We start from the raw sequence: 16,447 nt of genomic DNA, 5'->3' as shown, positions 1-16,447 counted from the left end.
GAACTTTAAATGTCAAGTTTTGCCATCACAGGAAAGGGGGGGGGGAGGGGGTTGCAGATAAGGCTGACAATTTATTAGACCAAGAAAGATGACAGCAGGGCAAAGAGCTGGTGGCTGCGAGCAGACGAGCCTTAAGCGGAATTTTCAATCTGAGTGTTTTCTCTTCCTGTTTTTGTATCATTGTTCCACACAAGTCTCACCTTCACTGCACTGTTTTTACACGAGTTATTCCTGTTTGTGCATCTACACATTTTGATATAACATCATCAGTGTGCACCTGACTGGCTTTAACAAAGGGCTGCACAATTGTTTGTTTTCTTCAAATCGAAAAGGCTGTAATTTAGTTGTTATATTTTGGATTATTCTTTGTTTTATGCCTATTTGAAACATGAACTACACACACACACACATCGGAATAACTTTTTAATGATAAGTCGATATCATTTGGTAATGCTTCATCATCTGAAACCACACTTTCAGCACTAGTTTAAGTACATTGACGGTACTGTAAGTAGCATTGTTGTGTTATCGTTTAATGTAAATACTCTCAAGTAACTCTCTTATACTAGAGGCCAGTTCAAAAACGTCATAAATAAATAGACTTAATCTAAACATCACTCGACTCACAGGTGATGAAAATAAACGGCAGTCACGTCGTTGTTGTTGTTGTTGTTGTTAAAGATCTTTGTAAAGGGAATAACGGTGACTCATGTTCTGTGCTACATGGGGTTTTCAATGGCACTTAATTGCTATTTTGGACATATTTTTGATTAATATTCCTTAGTCTCATGACTGTTATGGCCTCATTGTTCTGTGTTTGCACGGCTGCCAGAATTCATTACGCAGACTTTTGTGAAAGCAAGAAAAGAAAAAAAAAAAAAAACTCCCATCCTTTTTCTCATTAAACATGTTTTTTTCCTTTCACCTAATTCTTCTAGTTTAACTGCCTCCCTCCTGCTGAGCATTCGAATGCATTCAAAGAACAGTGATAATAAGCTGATAGTTATCAGGAACGGGTAAAGAACTACTCTGTGTGTGTGTGTGTGTGTGTGTGTGTGTGCGTGCGCGTGTGTGCTGCTGTTCATAAACTTACATCTATCACAAGAGTGGCAATAGATCGACTTCCTCGCCAACTTTATATGAAGCTTTTGTCTTTTATAAATGGTCTCTTTAGATGAAACTTCGAGTATGAACAGTACACACACACACACACGCAGATGACACATGTTTTTCCTCCACTGTGAACTACTAAGTGAGTCTGGCACCATGAACGTGACGTTGGTTGAAAAAGGTTTCCATGTTTCGAATCATGCAAAAAAGCAGAAGGCACAAAAACGTGCAGCACATGCACATCTGTGTATTGACTTTATATGTGAAAAAAGATGTCAATATCACGTAATATCATGTAAAACTTTCGTTTTTCTTGCAGTGCAGAGTAATGAAGCATGACAGGAAGTAGGTGCGAGTGACCCGTTTCCATCCATTTATGCCAAACCACGCAACACGTCGAGTGTTTGAAAAGAGTGTGTGTTTTGATTTTAAGGTAATTAAGTTGTATGGATGGCTGGTTCGAGAAGGGAGACACGAGCTATGTTAGCGCGTGTCTGATTCATGCAAATAGGACGCATTTCCATTTTGTTAAAGCTGGAAAAGTGAATGAATGTGAATTTAACACTTAAGTTTAGACATCTAGACAGAGACGTGTCCACCTTATGACCATAAATAATGAATGAATCCATAAGCACAGCAAACACAAGACCCATCTCCCTGTCTAACAAACTGCTGACAGCACAATAGTGACACAACACACACAGACACAAATACATGACAAAGAGACTCAGCTACAGAGACTGAACTCTGAAACCACCCTGAATCCTGAAGCTGCTGAACAACACTTACAAAAACTGTGAAAATGGACCAAAAGCAGTGACATTTATCAGCAACTACATCATGCATCACGTGACCCAAATTATAAACCACAACCAGCATGACCTTTAAATAGGAAAATAAAACGGTGGAGTGCAATTACAAACAATAGATCGAGTTATGAAATAACCCTCCGTTGCTTGCTTGTGTGCAAGAGGAAGGGATTTGGGCTTGTTGTAACTGGAGAGTCAAGGCGATGAGTTAAACACAGAGGGGTCAAATTCACTATCACTAATTAGCGTGTGCAAAAATAAAACACATCTTTGCAGACACAAGGGTGACGCTAACAAAATACTTAATTCACTCAGACTGCGAGCGCAGCACAGACTTAATCACAGAGTTTCCACCTCCAGAAAAAGAGTCCTGATCAAAGAAAGCCTTCAACAACACAAGAGGCAGCAGTTTTTAGACATGAAAATGGGAAAAGTAAGAATCGAGAAGGAAGCCAAAGGAGAACAACTGCAACACGCGGCTTTGTTTACGAGGTACAGCGAGACGTAGAGCAACATTATTGATGTTTAGAGGCTGGAGGAGACGCTTTCCAGGTGGAGGATTTAGAAGAACACAGGAGTCAAGTGCACACACACATATATATATATAAAAATCCACTCACTTGTGTTTCTTGAGTGAGAGCCCCATGTGCTGCTTCATCTGCTGCAGGCCATGGTAGTCAGTGTAGATGAGGTCAAAGTGCAGCGGGCCAGTGAGTGGGCAACTGCCTCTGCCTGGAGGCACGCCAAGAAACCTGCAACACACACACAGTAAGTAAAACATGGGTTTTTACACAAGTAGCGAAACATGACAGTGAAGACGAGAACATGAGCTGCCACAGTAATCGAGCACAAATCATCAAATATATCAACATGTGAAGAGCTGGTGCTCATGTTTTTGTGATTATGTGTTTTTGTATTTCGGAAAAGTTTGTCACATTGAAAGACACCCAGTCCTTCATCTCGTCGCCAATGCTGAAGGACTAAGTTTGCTGCAAAGTGCAGGTGCACAGTTAAAGTGCCTCGACGCTCCAAAGATAAATAAAAGTGCTTTTTAAAGCTTCACCGAGCTCACGCTGTGTGAGAAAATAAAAAAAACAAAGTGTTTTCTTAAAACAGGAAACAGGACAAAAATGTGAGCCTTCAGATTCAAATGCTCCAAATGAAGGTGAGAAATGTCTGGACTGCAGAAAACGTCTGTTTTCAGGAGTCAACACCATTTACATCACATGACGCTGCTGAGTCATAATAATACAGTATCTTTTAATTAATATTTGGCACTATGCAGTTATAGTTTATTATAATACCCACCTCAGGCGTGACACCAACTCTTAGTGCACTGCATTTCGTGTGCTGTAATAATCTGTTTTTTGTTCTGCTGCAGATATTAATCACCTCTAAAACTGTATAAAAACACAATACGTCTGCTACAGAAGAGATTTTAAATGCTCAAAAGCCGGAAACCTTTGATATTTGCTGAATGACTAATTTCTGTGAGCAGAAAAACAGTATTTAGCGTCAGCTGAAACAGAGACTCGGCTACAGAGACTGAACTTCATCAGCGGAAAACCTGGCGTGACTGACGCCTGATCTCTGGAAAACTGCAGATTTGCAAATATATTATGCATTGAGATTTTAGCACTAAAGAAGCCACCGGAAGAAAACAAAGCACACAGGCGCTGTATTTCCCCCCCTTGATTAATTCAAAATCCCCCCTGAATCTGGAGGTGTTAACCTGCTGAGCAACACTACACAAGTGAAAGAAATAGAGCACAGCAGTATGCAAATATAGCAAAGCGGTGACGTTATTCAGGATTTACATGCATGTTGTGTTCTAATTATAAACCTAGTTCCCTGGTGTCCTAATGAAAATGTCTGTGACATGCTTTGGTCAAAATAGCTTACCTTCAAATACCTCTCTTTTGAGTGCCTGTCTCTTTAAATGCAAATGAGACACGGGGAACTACTGTACATCAGCATCACTGAGGCTTACGGCAGCTAACAGCAGTTAGCATTCAGAAAAGCCATCGTTTGCCGACTCTGGGCAACACATTGCCGTCGTACATAAAATGTAAATCCTCTGAGGCTGGAAGTTTGTGTAGAACTCTGTGCTGCACTGTGCTGACATGAATAGAACACTTTGCCAACTTCAGCTCTTCAGGAAACTATTGCCCTCGCCTGCACTCTCGTGTTTTTTAGGGACAAAGCGGAGACAACAATTCCAGGAATGTGTCATCGTGATGTTGCAATGAGTGCGGAAGTCAACATTGCGTGTTTTATCTCCTGTACTTAGACTGAGGCGGACCACAAAAACATGACATCTTTTTTCACACTTTGCCGACTCATAGAGCCTCCAGAGTCCCAAATATAAGTATTCAAATGATGAAACAGTTTTGCATAATATGTCTCCTTTAAATAAGATGGTGGAGTTGTGAAATAATCCTCCCTTACTTAGAGATTCTCATGGAGGCAGTCCATGGGCAAGAGGAAGGGATTTGAGCTTGCACCTGGAGGGTCACAGATTAAAATCCCACGATGGGTCAAGGGCTGGGGTGCCCCTGAGCAAGGCTTTCCTGGGCGTAGGTAAGAGCTGCCCAACGCAGAGGTGGTTAAATTCACAATCAAGAATTAAGATTGAAAAAAAATAACTACTTCTAATTCATGTCAAAGTAACACAATCTAATTCCCAAACACCATAATAATGGTTTGTTTGTGTGTGTTTGCAGATGATTATTTAATGAGTAAAATCTGCATTCAATCAATGTCAAGCCAGAGGGCAGATGACGGGGAGACGGCAACATGTAACACAATCGACAAACTGGTTGTTGGATTGAGTGCAGCAGACAAAAATAAAAAGATGTCCACACACACACACACACACAACCGTGGCCAGGTTTAAGTCCTTGTTTGACTCAGTTTCAGCTCATTTATCGACTTTAACGGCCTCTGTTGCCGTGCTGACAGATCTGCTATTGGATATGTGACCTGTGAGTGGTCGGCGAGCACTTACTTAGCTCTCATACCAGTGACAGACGAGGCCAAAGGCTAATGGAGACTGTAATGCAATTTGGACCCCGGTGAATTTCATTTTTGCGATGCTAGTTTTTACAACGGAGTCCCATTGGCTGCAGCGCTTCATACAAAAGGCTGATTTAATGCAATTGTGTTGTGAGGCGGTGGTTTGCATGTTTTTTTTTTTTACTGGCAGCAGTGAAAACATGCAAATAAGAGAGTTTCATAAAGCGAAGAACAGCAGCAGGACGTCATTTCTCCATATGGACATGTCGCTGATTGATGGAAAACATCCTCGATCAAGCAGTAAAAGTGAAGACGGATACAGATGTTAATTAAAGGACTGACAGCACAGCAATGGAGACATTGTGTAAATAAAGATTATTTGTCTTCTTATTTGTGTACAAAAATATTTACATACATATAATCAGTGGATTTAGGAGATTTAATATCAGTCTGCATCCGAGCAGTTAAGAAGTTACCCACCATATGTCCTGTAACACATTATTTTATACCATACAATGTGATATAAACCATATAATTGACATAATAATTAAGTATTTTGACAAAAAGTATACACATACACACAAAATTCACAAAAAAGACGATTATTCCTCTTGGATTTGTGAAAACGCACGTGTTTGTGCGTCTGTCACGTCTGCGTTCAGTTGGCAGTTAAACATGTCGTCAAACCCTCAACCATTACTGCCCCTGAAAGACTGAGAGGTGAATCTGTGACAGAGAGAGAGCGACAGCTGGAGATTTTCTGGCAGTCGGCCTTGAAGCAGTGGCTGACGAACAGAGCTGCAGGGATAAAATAAAATAAAATAAAAAACAAGCTGCTGAGACACATCAGGTTATCTTGGAGATGTGAGGTCGGACCAGTGCATCTCAGAGCAGCAATTGAGGCAGCTCCCTCTGAGTGACGGTGCACAATTAGCATCAGCAGTAGCGAGGGTAGCATGGACTGCTAAGTGCAAATATCCAAAACAGTGGCTCTACCATCTGCATGATAAACTCCCAACCAAGGTTAGTATAGGTTTGAAATTGTGTTGCTGTAAAGCATTGGTTCTCAAAGTGCGGCCCGCAGGCCAATGGCGGCCTGCAGAAACATTTCTGGCGGCCCGCAATGAATTACAGTTGATAGTTTTAATCCAGGAGCTACTAAGCTTGTTAAATGGATACAGACCAATAAGTGTAAATCGTACAACTGCAATCTGGTCATTAAAATTATTACAAATGGGATTTATTTCTGTTTTTTTTTTTCCTTTTCTTTTCTTTGGCGGCCCTCAGTCCAATGTTGGGTTCCTAAATTGGCCCTCAAGTATCAAAACTTTGAGCACCCCTGCTGTAAAGGATGAAAGAATGTGTGACACCAAATATGGATGATCAAACTCTTTAAGTGCATTCTTTAACCTTTAACACCTGCAGCTAAATCAAAAGTTATGGTCTGTATTCCAGAATGAATTGGAAAAAACGAAGAACTAACTATAATAACCCTGCTCCCAACATTGTCAACAAGACACGGTCACAACCCAGAAATTATAAATGCAACTGCAGGAAATAAAGCTAATGGCCTCGAGAGACGCAATCCTGCTGCCACCAAAGTAGGCAGAGAAGGAAAAAAATGTACTCAAACACAACATCAAATCCCCAGTTATTGTATTATAATAATATAATATCCATTGTCGGCTGCATAAGAGAGAGAAGAGGGAACAATGAGTATGAGAGAGTTTGGAAAATGGAAGTATCCCAAACGGAAATTTAACAGAAGTTGCAGACTCGACATTCCCAACGATATAACACTACAGGACTCTCGTGTAGCAATAACTCCGACAAACAGCAGGATAGCAGATGAAATTCAGCACCTTTGGCTCGACATTTTTCTTCTGCAACCCATTTCTTTCATGCTCTTTCCCTCTAATTATTCTCCTCTGGCAGCTTTTCAACTAGCGCCGAGAGTGAAGATGCTTTTGTTCGTGCCTGAACTCGTCTAGATTTATTCTTGGATGAACCGACAATGTCAGCCAATGTCAGATTAGTGACAAAAAACAAAAAACAACACAGAATATAACAAGCAGGCAGCAGAAAGGAGTGGCGAGCACATGCATGCAGAGAAACACTGAGGCCTTCGAGGTGTCAAGGCCAAACATACATATCAGCATTTTAAATATTCTATTTAATCTGTGTGAACAACTGTTCTAATTGTACTTTATAATTATTCTTCCCGTGGCCCTCAAAAGTGTAATCAGTGTAGTCGATGGCTGGAAGCACAAATACTCTCCTTGCTTTATAACTAAGTTTTTAATATGGAAATTAAAGTATTAGTGTTCTAACACCATGGACCATTATTGCAGGCTGTGAAACTCATAAAGCATATTTACGAAAGTGCTCAGGCTGCAGCTATCAAATATTTTTGTAATAGAGTATTCAACCGAATATTTTTGGATGACACAAAACTATAATTATTATTATATTTATTTAAAAATAAAAATATATTTTTTTTTATTTAAAGGTGCATTATGTAATAAATCTAAAGCAACTGGCCATAAAATCCTCCTAATATGTCACAGAGACTCAGGAATAATGATCATATAACAAACTGAACTCACCAACAACAACAGCACAGACAAAATATTTGCATGAAAACATTTTTTTTGCAGACTGCAAATCATGTTTTGGCATGTAGCGCCACCTACCGCCGTCTACCAATCATTGCAGTCAGTAGAGTCTCAGCTGCCGAGCAACCACGGGTTGCCAGTTACGTCAGAAAACAAAACCTAAAAGACCTCGGTATTTTGAATTTGAATGTAGTAACCGTTTTTGGCCACATTCTTACATATGGCACCTTTAATCTGATAATAATCGGTAGACTCGATTACAAAAATATTTGATAGCTGCAGCCCTAGTACAGCTACATTAAATCAGCTAACATCAACGTTTACGTTAGCATGTGCCGGCGGCGTTAGCATTAGCAACTGGATGCTTTGGGTGAAGCTGAATCATTGAGGATGTGCTGTTGTGGTTACGCCAGTTGTAGTTTACAGTGGTTACACTGCACCTCGCGCGAGATAGGAATTAATCGACGAATACCAAGTTTTTGCCTCGAGGAATTTTTTGTATCTAAATACGATCTTTTGCCAACATACTGCACAAACACACAGTTTGATTCCTCTGGGTGAAATCAGAGGACGACGTCTATGTGTCTCTGTGGCACATGGATACACACAATGGCAACCATCCCAGACACAATTCCAGTGCCATGCTATGTCACACAGGAGTCCAATTACCCAAGGTTCTCTCTCGACTCCTGGCTGGCATCTAATCCACACACACACACACACACACACACACACAGAGAAACAAGTGTTGCTCATGTGTTTGTTGACTAATCTTTAAAGTGACGTGGCATGCTCCGGTGATCACGAAGCCTTTTAACGGGGGGTGCGAAAAAAACATCCACTGCTGACAGAACAGAAAACAGCCAAATATGGAAAAACTAGGACACATGTAGGACATGGTGGGGGGAAAAGCAGTGGCTGTGCTGCAGTCATTAATCAAAGTGAGGTGTTTTTGGTTGTTTTATAAAAAGGAAAACTCTGGTGGCAGGAGGTCGTTCTCAGCTGTCATGTTTCCACTTGTGCAGAGTTGTTTTCCTCAGACCTTCAAATATAAAAGGCATTACAGCCAAGTGAATATTAACGCTGAGAGTTCTCTTGCTTTTAAGTAACAACCCTATATTCACAATCTATTTGATTTTATTGGCGATTTTTGCTTTACTTCAGTAAGTAAGTACAATTAAACTGAATTGATCTCTTGAGGAGTAATTTAGCATGGTGATATTAGACACACAAAGCACATGTCGATGTAAAAAACCCCACAATGGATTACTAATGGAGGAATGTGTGTCATTATGCCCATACCGGGTGTGTAATGTATTTGTGTTTCTACATAAAAATGACACAAAGAGATATTTTATTCTCCTACTACTCGGTCTATACTCATTGTAAGACGATGCATAGATTAGTGTCCCTTCCTACATTGTGAGTGTACATGTTGACAGCGCAAATACTTCACATAAAAACCAGACAACACTGTGTACACAACAGCTAACCTTGTGACAGGCTCTGTGCATAATGTGGTTTGTGGCATCCCATCGTTTGAGCGCCACAAACGCTAATGTCAACAGTGCCGCTCTGACAAAGGCGGTGTGAATTAATTAACCCGATAATATTTCCACACATTTGGACAGTTTTTATCCCAGACATTGAACGCAACACAGCAAACAACAAAGGAGGAGATCCAGCAGCTCTTCTCTGCTTGGTTTGTGGCTGCACGTCAAGCTTTGACTGGTTTTATGTCAACATTTACAAACTTTTTATTCTTACAATTAAACGTCTGCATTATCCTTGCTGGGCGCCTGTAATCATGCACTTCATTTGCATAATATGTGCACATTTCCTTTAAAGTTTTACCTGGACCTTTGGTGAAAGTCACATGAAGTGACTATTTCACACCGTCTTTGCTTACAGTGCCCTCTCTCTTGCTTTGCCCACTCTGTATGGAAATGGAGTGGAAGTGATTAGCATAATTGTTCTATATATTTCACAGTTTCCTGGCGGAGTAAAGACTTTGAATTATTTTTCTTTCATGCATAATCCTCGCGTTGATAACCTGCAGCCTCCCAGATAGTGAGATGTAGACATCCCTGAGCAGACTACGGGGGATTATTTACTTTTGTTTTGAGCATAAAAGAAAACATGTAGGAAATAAATGTGCGATTGGAACACAGCAGCGCTTTTACTGTCACAACATTTACATAATGTTGACATGCAGAAAATGAATGATTTTTTTTTTTATCCGTGACTGGGGAAAAAACTGTATTGAAGACTCGATTTAGTCACTGCGCTATAAAAGCCTGACAAAAGTGTATGCATGACAATTTTCTCCTCGGGCAGAAAGAAAAAGGTCTCGTAAAAACAGGTAATAATGTATGACGTGAAACAAGCCTCAGCAGAGGCGTGTCCGACATTTAACTCCAGGGTTCCACTTCCGATTTATTGCCTTGATATAATCTATGTCATGATTTGAGACCAATATGGGGAAGAATATGACGTGACACTATACCTTTGAACATATAAGGTCCCAAAATACTTATTTGGTTTGGTGATTATTCAGGTGGACAATTTAGATTGTCCTTGTCCTCCATTTTCATGATAAAACAACTTAATATTATTGTTCTATTTTTGCTCATAGACCAATATTGCATTAGAAGTACATTTACAGCCACGCTGCACTCAAGAGTGCCCTCTGCTGGCCCACGTGGTAATTACTGCGGACGTTCTGATGCGCTTCTAGACACATTAATGTCATGCAAATGCATATACTCAAACTACCGTCAACTATTCTGATCATCGATTCATCGGTTTGAAGCTTTTTTCATGATCAATACAAGATTTTCTTATTGTTTTCTTTGCTCCACATAACAGAGAAATCATTAAAAGTCATTTAATGAATCATTTTTGGTTTGTGGACAAAACAAGACATTGGAGAACGTCGTCATTTCCTGGTTTGACAAACCCTTATTAACGTTTTTTGACATTTTATGGACCAAACAGATCAATCAATTAGGAAAATAATTGTTAGTTGCAGCTCTTAACTACATCCACATACAGATCCTCTGTTTTCTCAGTGTTGCCTGCTTGGAGCAACACACACACAGCCCACACACACACACACACACACACACACACACACACACAAACACAATGAACATAAACATGCAGTCATGTAATCACCAATTTCCACATCAGCCTTTGATTGCACCAGCGAATGACAATCTGTCGGCAATGTTCGTCTCTTACATGCCACACACGCACACACACGCACACACACACGGCCATTTAGTGCAATCCTTTACACACCAGCACACACACACTCTCACACACACACACACACACACACACTGCTCGAAGCAGCCGACAGGCGCCAGTTATCATCAAAGCGAGGCAGGGAGCGCGAGATAAGGCTGCCACAAGGTATCAAACGGCAATACTGCACAAGGAGAGGGGGCAGCAGGGTGACGGTGGAGAGAGCAATACAGGGATGAGTCAGAGATAAAGAAGAAGTTAGAGGAAAAGATTCAACATCCCTGTCAGAGATGAAGCGCTTGTGTGTTTGACAGAAGGAAGAATTTGAGTTCTTTGGGTGTGTGTGTGTGTGAGAAAACCTGTTAGCAGTGAGCAAGAGAAGTGACGGGGATTTTTGGGGGTTGAAGCTCTGGTTCAGGGTCAGAATTGGGTTTAGGTTAAGGGTCAGGCCTTTAGTTCTGATGGTTACCCTGTTCTGATAAAGCCTACTTCTGCTTCAGGCATCAGGAGGTGCAGGTGCGTTTCCCCTGCATCAGCAACTTAACACCTAATCCCACTAAATCAAAAGGAATAAGAGCGAGCATTGCTTGTGACAGAGGAAGCCAGAGGGAACGAATAAAACTCACATGTACCAAAGTGGGGGAGGGGGAGGGGCACACATGCAGACGCACAAATATATGCATATGGTTGGATAAGTGGATATAAATAGACATACACATCATTATGCTCTCACACATTGGAGTTGATGAGATAAATCCACTTTGCAAACTGCCACCGAGCCTCAGGAAGGAGTGAGAAGGACAGGCGGTGTTACGGTGGTGCACACGTGCAAATCGATGAACGTGTAAAATAAAAAATAAAAACAACTTATAATTGCAAATTATTATAAGTCAAGTGGATGTTTGGATAGCAAGTGCCATCACACATCACCGATTTTAATTTGATGGAGATGGAGTATCAAACAACTGGTAAAAAAAACAACTCACCAGCTTTGATAAGATATAAAAGGTCAATTAAAAGTGTATTTACTCACAGATGAACAGAAAACCACAATCAAAATACTCCCAAAACTAACATTTGCTTAACTTTAAGTGCTTAAAAAACAAAGATGTCACCTTCTGGGCTGAGGACATTTTTGAATAAAATTATACAAAAATGTAAAAGCTATTGAATTATTGCCCTAAAGTGTGACTTTTTGGTTGTTTTTCTGTTGGTTCACTTGAGTCCAATCCAATCTAAAAGACAAATTATAGCCAAATGAAGAGCTTTCCCTTCCCCAAAATAAGTTATTTGTATACAAGACAATTTATGTGATATGTGACACATTTTCCATTTCAAAATTCCATACTTTTCCAGACTTTTTCAGTCAATATTAAACATGTGAATACCAATTGATAGATGCTTATTATGTAAATAAATTATTTTAAAATCCTTCACTCATTCTTCAAGACGCCAGCCCTCGGAAAACCCTCTATCAGACATAAGTTTGCTGGTGACAAAGGTGTAAAAAGTCAGTTTAAGAGGAGACTCAGCACTGATACAGCAGACATTCACTGAAGGAACTGCCGGTGCATTTTTCTAACTGCCTTTCTTAACAGTGATTACCCAGAATTTGCTTCACAAACCAGAAATGGAATGTGATGGATTGGAGTGATGTGTGCAAAAGCCCACACTGTGAGACTAAATGGAAAAAAAAAAATCATAAAATGAAAAATATGTAGGAAAAGAAAAAGTAAATGTGGGGGGGAAAAAAAGACGGCAATCTATTTAGATTTAGAAAAACCAACACCTCTCCTGCACTCAACCTAATTTCAAGGCTGACTGCCCTGAAATGGCTCAATTTTCCCCCGATGATGGCACAGAAATATCTGGAACAATCAGTTTGAGCTGGGCTTTGACAGTTCATCACTTCTTAAACCATTAAGCAGAGCAGACAGTGACTGTAATATTGAGCTGAATGGTTGTTTTTTTTTTGGGGGGGGGGGGGGGTTCTTCACTTAACTCATAACAACTCCAAGAACGCTTGGTGAGGTAGAGTGTGTAGACACCAAACCCAATTATGCTCGACTTGGCTCACTTAAGCTGCTCTCTTTGCAGTGAAAGCAGAGATAACAAAGGCCTGTGATAGAACTAACAAGCACTGTCAAGTCTGCTACAGGAAAATGGAGATAATAAGAGGTCTCCGACCTCATTTTTTAGCTGTGGTCGGCACAGACACCATTAATTGGTTTCTGTGGCTTGAATGTTATTGAACTCCCTCACTGTTTCCAGACGGTGTCAAAGCTTCTAATGGGATGATAAAGAACAAAAGAAACGGACAATGACCTAATGTAAATATAAAGCTGTTCACACAGGATCACGGATCACAAAACAATGACAACACCCTAATGAATTAGCTCTCGCACCACTACATATTTACTGTGAAAATGAGCTGCGAGGGAGGGTCTTGGCTGGGTTTAGAGACGCCAACACGACACTCGACTAGAAACCGAGAAGACCGATGAGTCCAATGATGTTAAAATCTCGTCCGTTAACCCCTCAAACTACACGATTATTTGGCCAGATAATCTGTTCAAATCAGCCTGAAATCGGAACGCACCCACAGTTGTCGGAAGGGCCAGATCTGGTGGGACCGAAATCTGACCAATTATCCTCCATCGTCCATGGTGGGGATGAGCTTTTGTTTCTCTGGTCTCTCCTTCATCAGCAAACATTTACGGCCTCAATAATTATAATAGCTTATACAATTTGATATAATTTTCTTCAAAAATGACATTTGTCTTTAGCTATCTTGCCATGTCGTGTTACAGCTACGAAACAGCACAGCGACGTAGCTTAACAGTGAGCTGACTTTAAGTCTCAAAAACAAAAAGTATCTCGGAATTACTTGAAATTTTCCATCATAATAGTCGGCATCGCCCTGAACAAGGATCTGTTAAAAATATTTGCAAACCGCTCAAGGAATAATTTTCATGAATTTTTGAAATTCAGGAAATGATCCATTTGCCCTGATGCACCTTAACAGTGAGCTGACTTTAGTCTCAAAAATGAAAAGTATCTTGGAATGACTTGAAATGTAGCATCATAATAGTCGACATCGCCCTGAACAAGGATCTATTGAAAATATTTGCAAACCTCTTAAGGAATAATTTTCACGGATTTTTGAAATTCGTGAAATGATCCATTTGACCTGATGCACCTTAACAGTGAGCTGACTTTAGTCTCAAAAACAAAAAGTATCTCGGAATGACTTGAAATTTTCCATCATAATAGTCGGCATTGCCCCGAACAAGGATCCGTTGAAAATATTTGTAAACCTCTGAAGGAATAATTTTAATACATTTTTGAAATTCAGGAAATGATCCATTTGCCCTGATGCACTTTAAGACGAAATGACGGCCTGCTTCTCGTCACCACTGTGGCCTATATCTGTGGTACTGGAGAGGAAATGGAGTGAGGCCACATACGCTATATAAGGCCATAAAATGTTTGCTGACGAAGGAGAGACCGGAGAGAAACACAAGCTCATCCCCACGATTGAATGTGAAGACCGTCTTCCGAGTCCAGACCGAAAGGACACAGTCAGTCCGCCTCCATGTCTGATTATATCCTGACGTCAACGTTCAAAATCTCGCGAGATTCTGTGAGATCTCAATTTCACGGAATCTGCTCCCGGAAATCGTTTGATTAAACGTTTTAAAGTGTGTGATCCTGCGTCTAGACTGGATCATCTAGTCTTTCGGTTACAAATCCGTTGTGTCTGTGGTCAGCCATGTTTTTAAAAATCAGTCCAAGTCATGAAAAATCTCAAATTAGGCTGTATACGGGCATGTAGGAGACATTTCCAGGAACATTCGTGTAATTAAAGCAATTGTTGTGAAGACTTATGACGACATACTTCCCCCCCAACATCAAAAGTGGTGACTGTGTGCTTGCTCTGCACAAACACAGCACACTAATTCATCAGCAGTGGTTAGGCACAATAGCGACGTGAGTACCAATTATGAACCATTATGTGGTCCGTGATCTTTGGAGCCAGCCATTTGTCTCGACCCGAGGAAGGAACTCTTGTTTTCAACCTCTCTCCCTACAGTATTTATGACGCATGACTCAGTGCACTTTCACACGGATTAAAAACAGGACATTCTGAAGTCCCTACATTACGTACATTAAACCTGTAATGGAGGGGATTTTAAAATGCAAGTACACACAAATATGACGATTAAGCCCATCAGCATCTATGTGACTCACTCTGTGGTTGCAGTACAGCAAGTGTTTTATCCTCGTGTTCCCCGGTGACTTTCCCTTGCCGTGCAACAGGAAGTGATTCATTTAAAACGAAGAGCGACGGAGGCACAGCGGCTTCACAACGCTTGTAAAGTGAGATGGTTTGAAAATGTGTTGACGTACGGCTGAAAGAGCCAAGAAGTGATATGAAGTTCAGCAGTTTGATGGGATGAACGGTTATTTTCAAACTGGGTAGAATCCATGATAGAGAAAATACTGGCATTATTTTGGTAGCAACTCAGGATTCATCAGGCAACAGAAGGACTCGGATTCTTTGGCGAGAATTTTCTTTTTTTGCTTGTTCTGAACATGAAGTAAAGAATCTCCTCTGGCAATGCTTGATCAAAGTTTCTTCAGTAGTTTTAAAGACAAAATACAATTACACTTCAGACTTTGTACAACTCATTATACATAATGTGACTGTATGCTAATGATGGTGAGCACAAGAATACGATGGTCCACGATACAAATAACATCACAATACGACGATTATGTGATAATCGAGCGATACATCGTGATATCTGTCCAACTGTATTTAAAAGTGCAGGATTTCTCTATTTATTCACAAAATGGAGAACAAAGAGCATAAAATCATGAATTGAACGTGGATGTAGCATCTTTTAAAGTAGCTTTCTCCACCTTTAACCCACTCTTCTTCGACCAGGTAACTTCCACCCAAATTTGAAAGAGTGAAATCGGCAGGGACTTTTTTACTTTAGAGCACCGTAAATTAGCGATATTTGCCTAGGCGCACCGATAAGCGTATTTCCCAAGGAGGGACGGCATTACCAGAGCTGCAATTAACGATTATTTTCATGATTCATTGATTAATCGTCCACAAAATGTCAGAAAACGCTAAAAAAACGTTGATCAGTGTTTGTCAAACCTGGAAATGAAGATGTTCTCCAATGTCTTGTTTTGATGATTCACTTTTAATGATTTCTTTGTTACGTGGAGCAAAGAAACGATGAAAATATTCACATTTAAGAAGCTTAAACAATCAGAAATCTTGTTTTAATCATGAAAAAAGCGTCAAACCGATGAATCGACTATAAAAATAGTTGACAATTCATTTCGCAATCGATTAATTGTTTCAGCTCTAGACGATATATATCACCAAATCGATATTTTGAACCACCCCAAACTCACTGTGACCTTTCGCCATAATCGCCTCTTATAATACCAAAAATGTGAAACCTGACATGAAGATTTCACGATTGTCTGCACAGTAGAGCTGAGTTTAGTGGGAGAAACAGGGCTGTAACGGCTCAGACAGACTTAGGGGTGAGTTATGATGACGCCGTCTACACTGGTGTGTTTGTTACGACGTGATATTACACAGATTTTTTTTTTTGCAACCTC

The 16,447-nt window shown here is 40.3% G+C and overlaps 1 protein-coding gene across 1 annotated transcript in view; it reads right to left on the bottom strand.

Moving 5' to 3' along the window:
* LOC310943941 (alpha-1,6-mannosylglycoprotein 6-beta-N-acetylglucosaminyltransferase B-like) overlaps positions 1–16,447 on the bottom strand; it is a gene marked incomplete at both ends in the record, with an annotated part of 95,272 nt that overhangs the window by 18,571 nt on the left and 60,254 nt on the right. The window contains one exon of the mRNA XM_083909637.1: positions 2,540–2,671. Within this exon, the coding sequence (XP_083765763.1) occupies positions 2,540–2,671 (132 nt within the window). The remainder of the gene's footprint in view (positions 1–2,539; positions 2,672–16,447) is intronic.

The sequence above is a fragment of the Microchirus variegatus genome, assembly GCF_963457635.1.
Source record: "Microchirus variegatus genome assembly, chromosome: 23".
Lineage (NCBI taxonomy): Eukaryota > Metazoa > Chordata > Actinopteri > Pleuronectiformes > Soleidae > Microchirus > Microchirus variegatus.
Note: the sequence above shows the minus strand (reverse complement) of the source record. Positions and strands in the feature narration are given on the sequence as shown.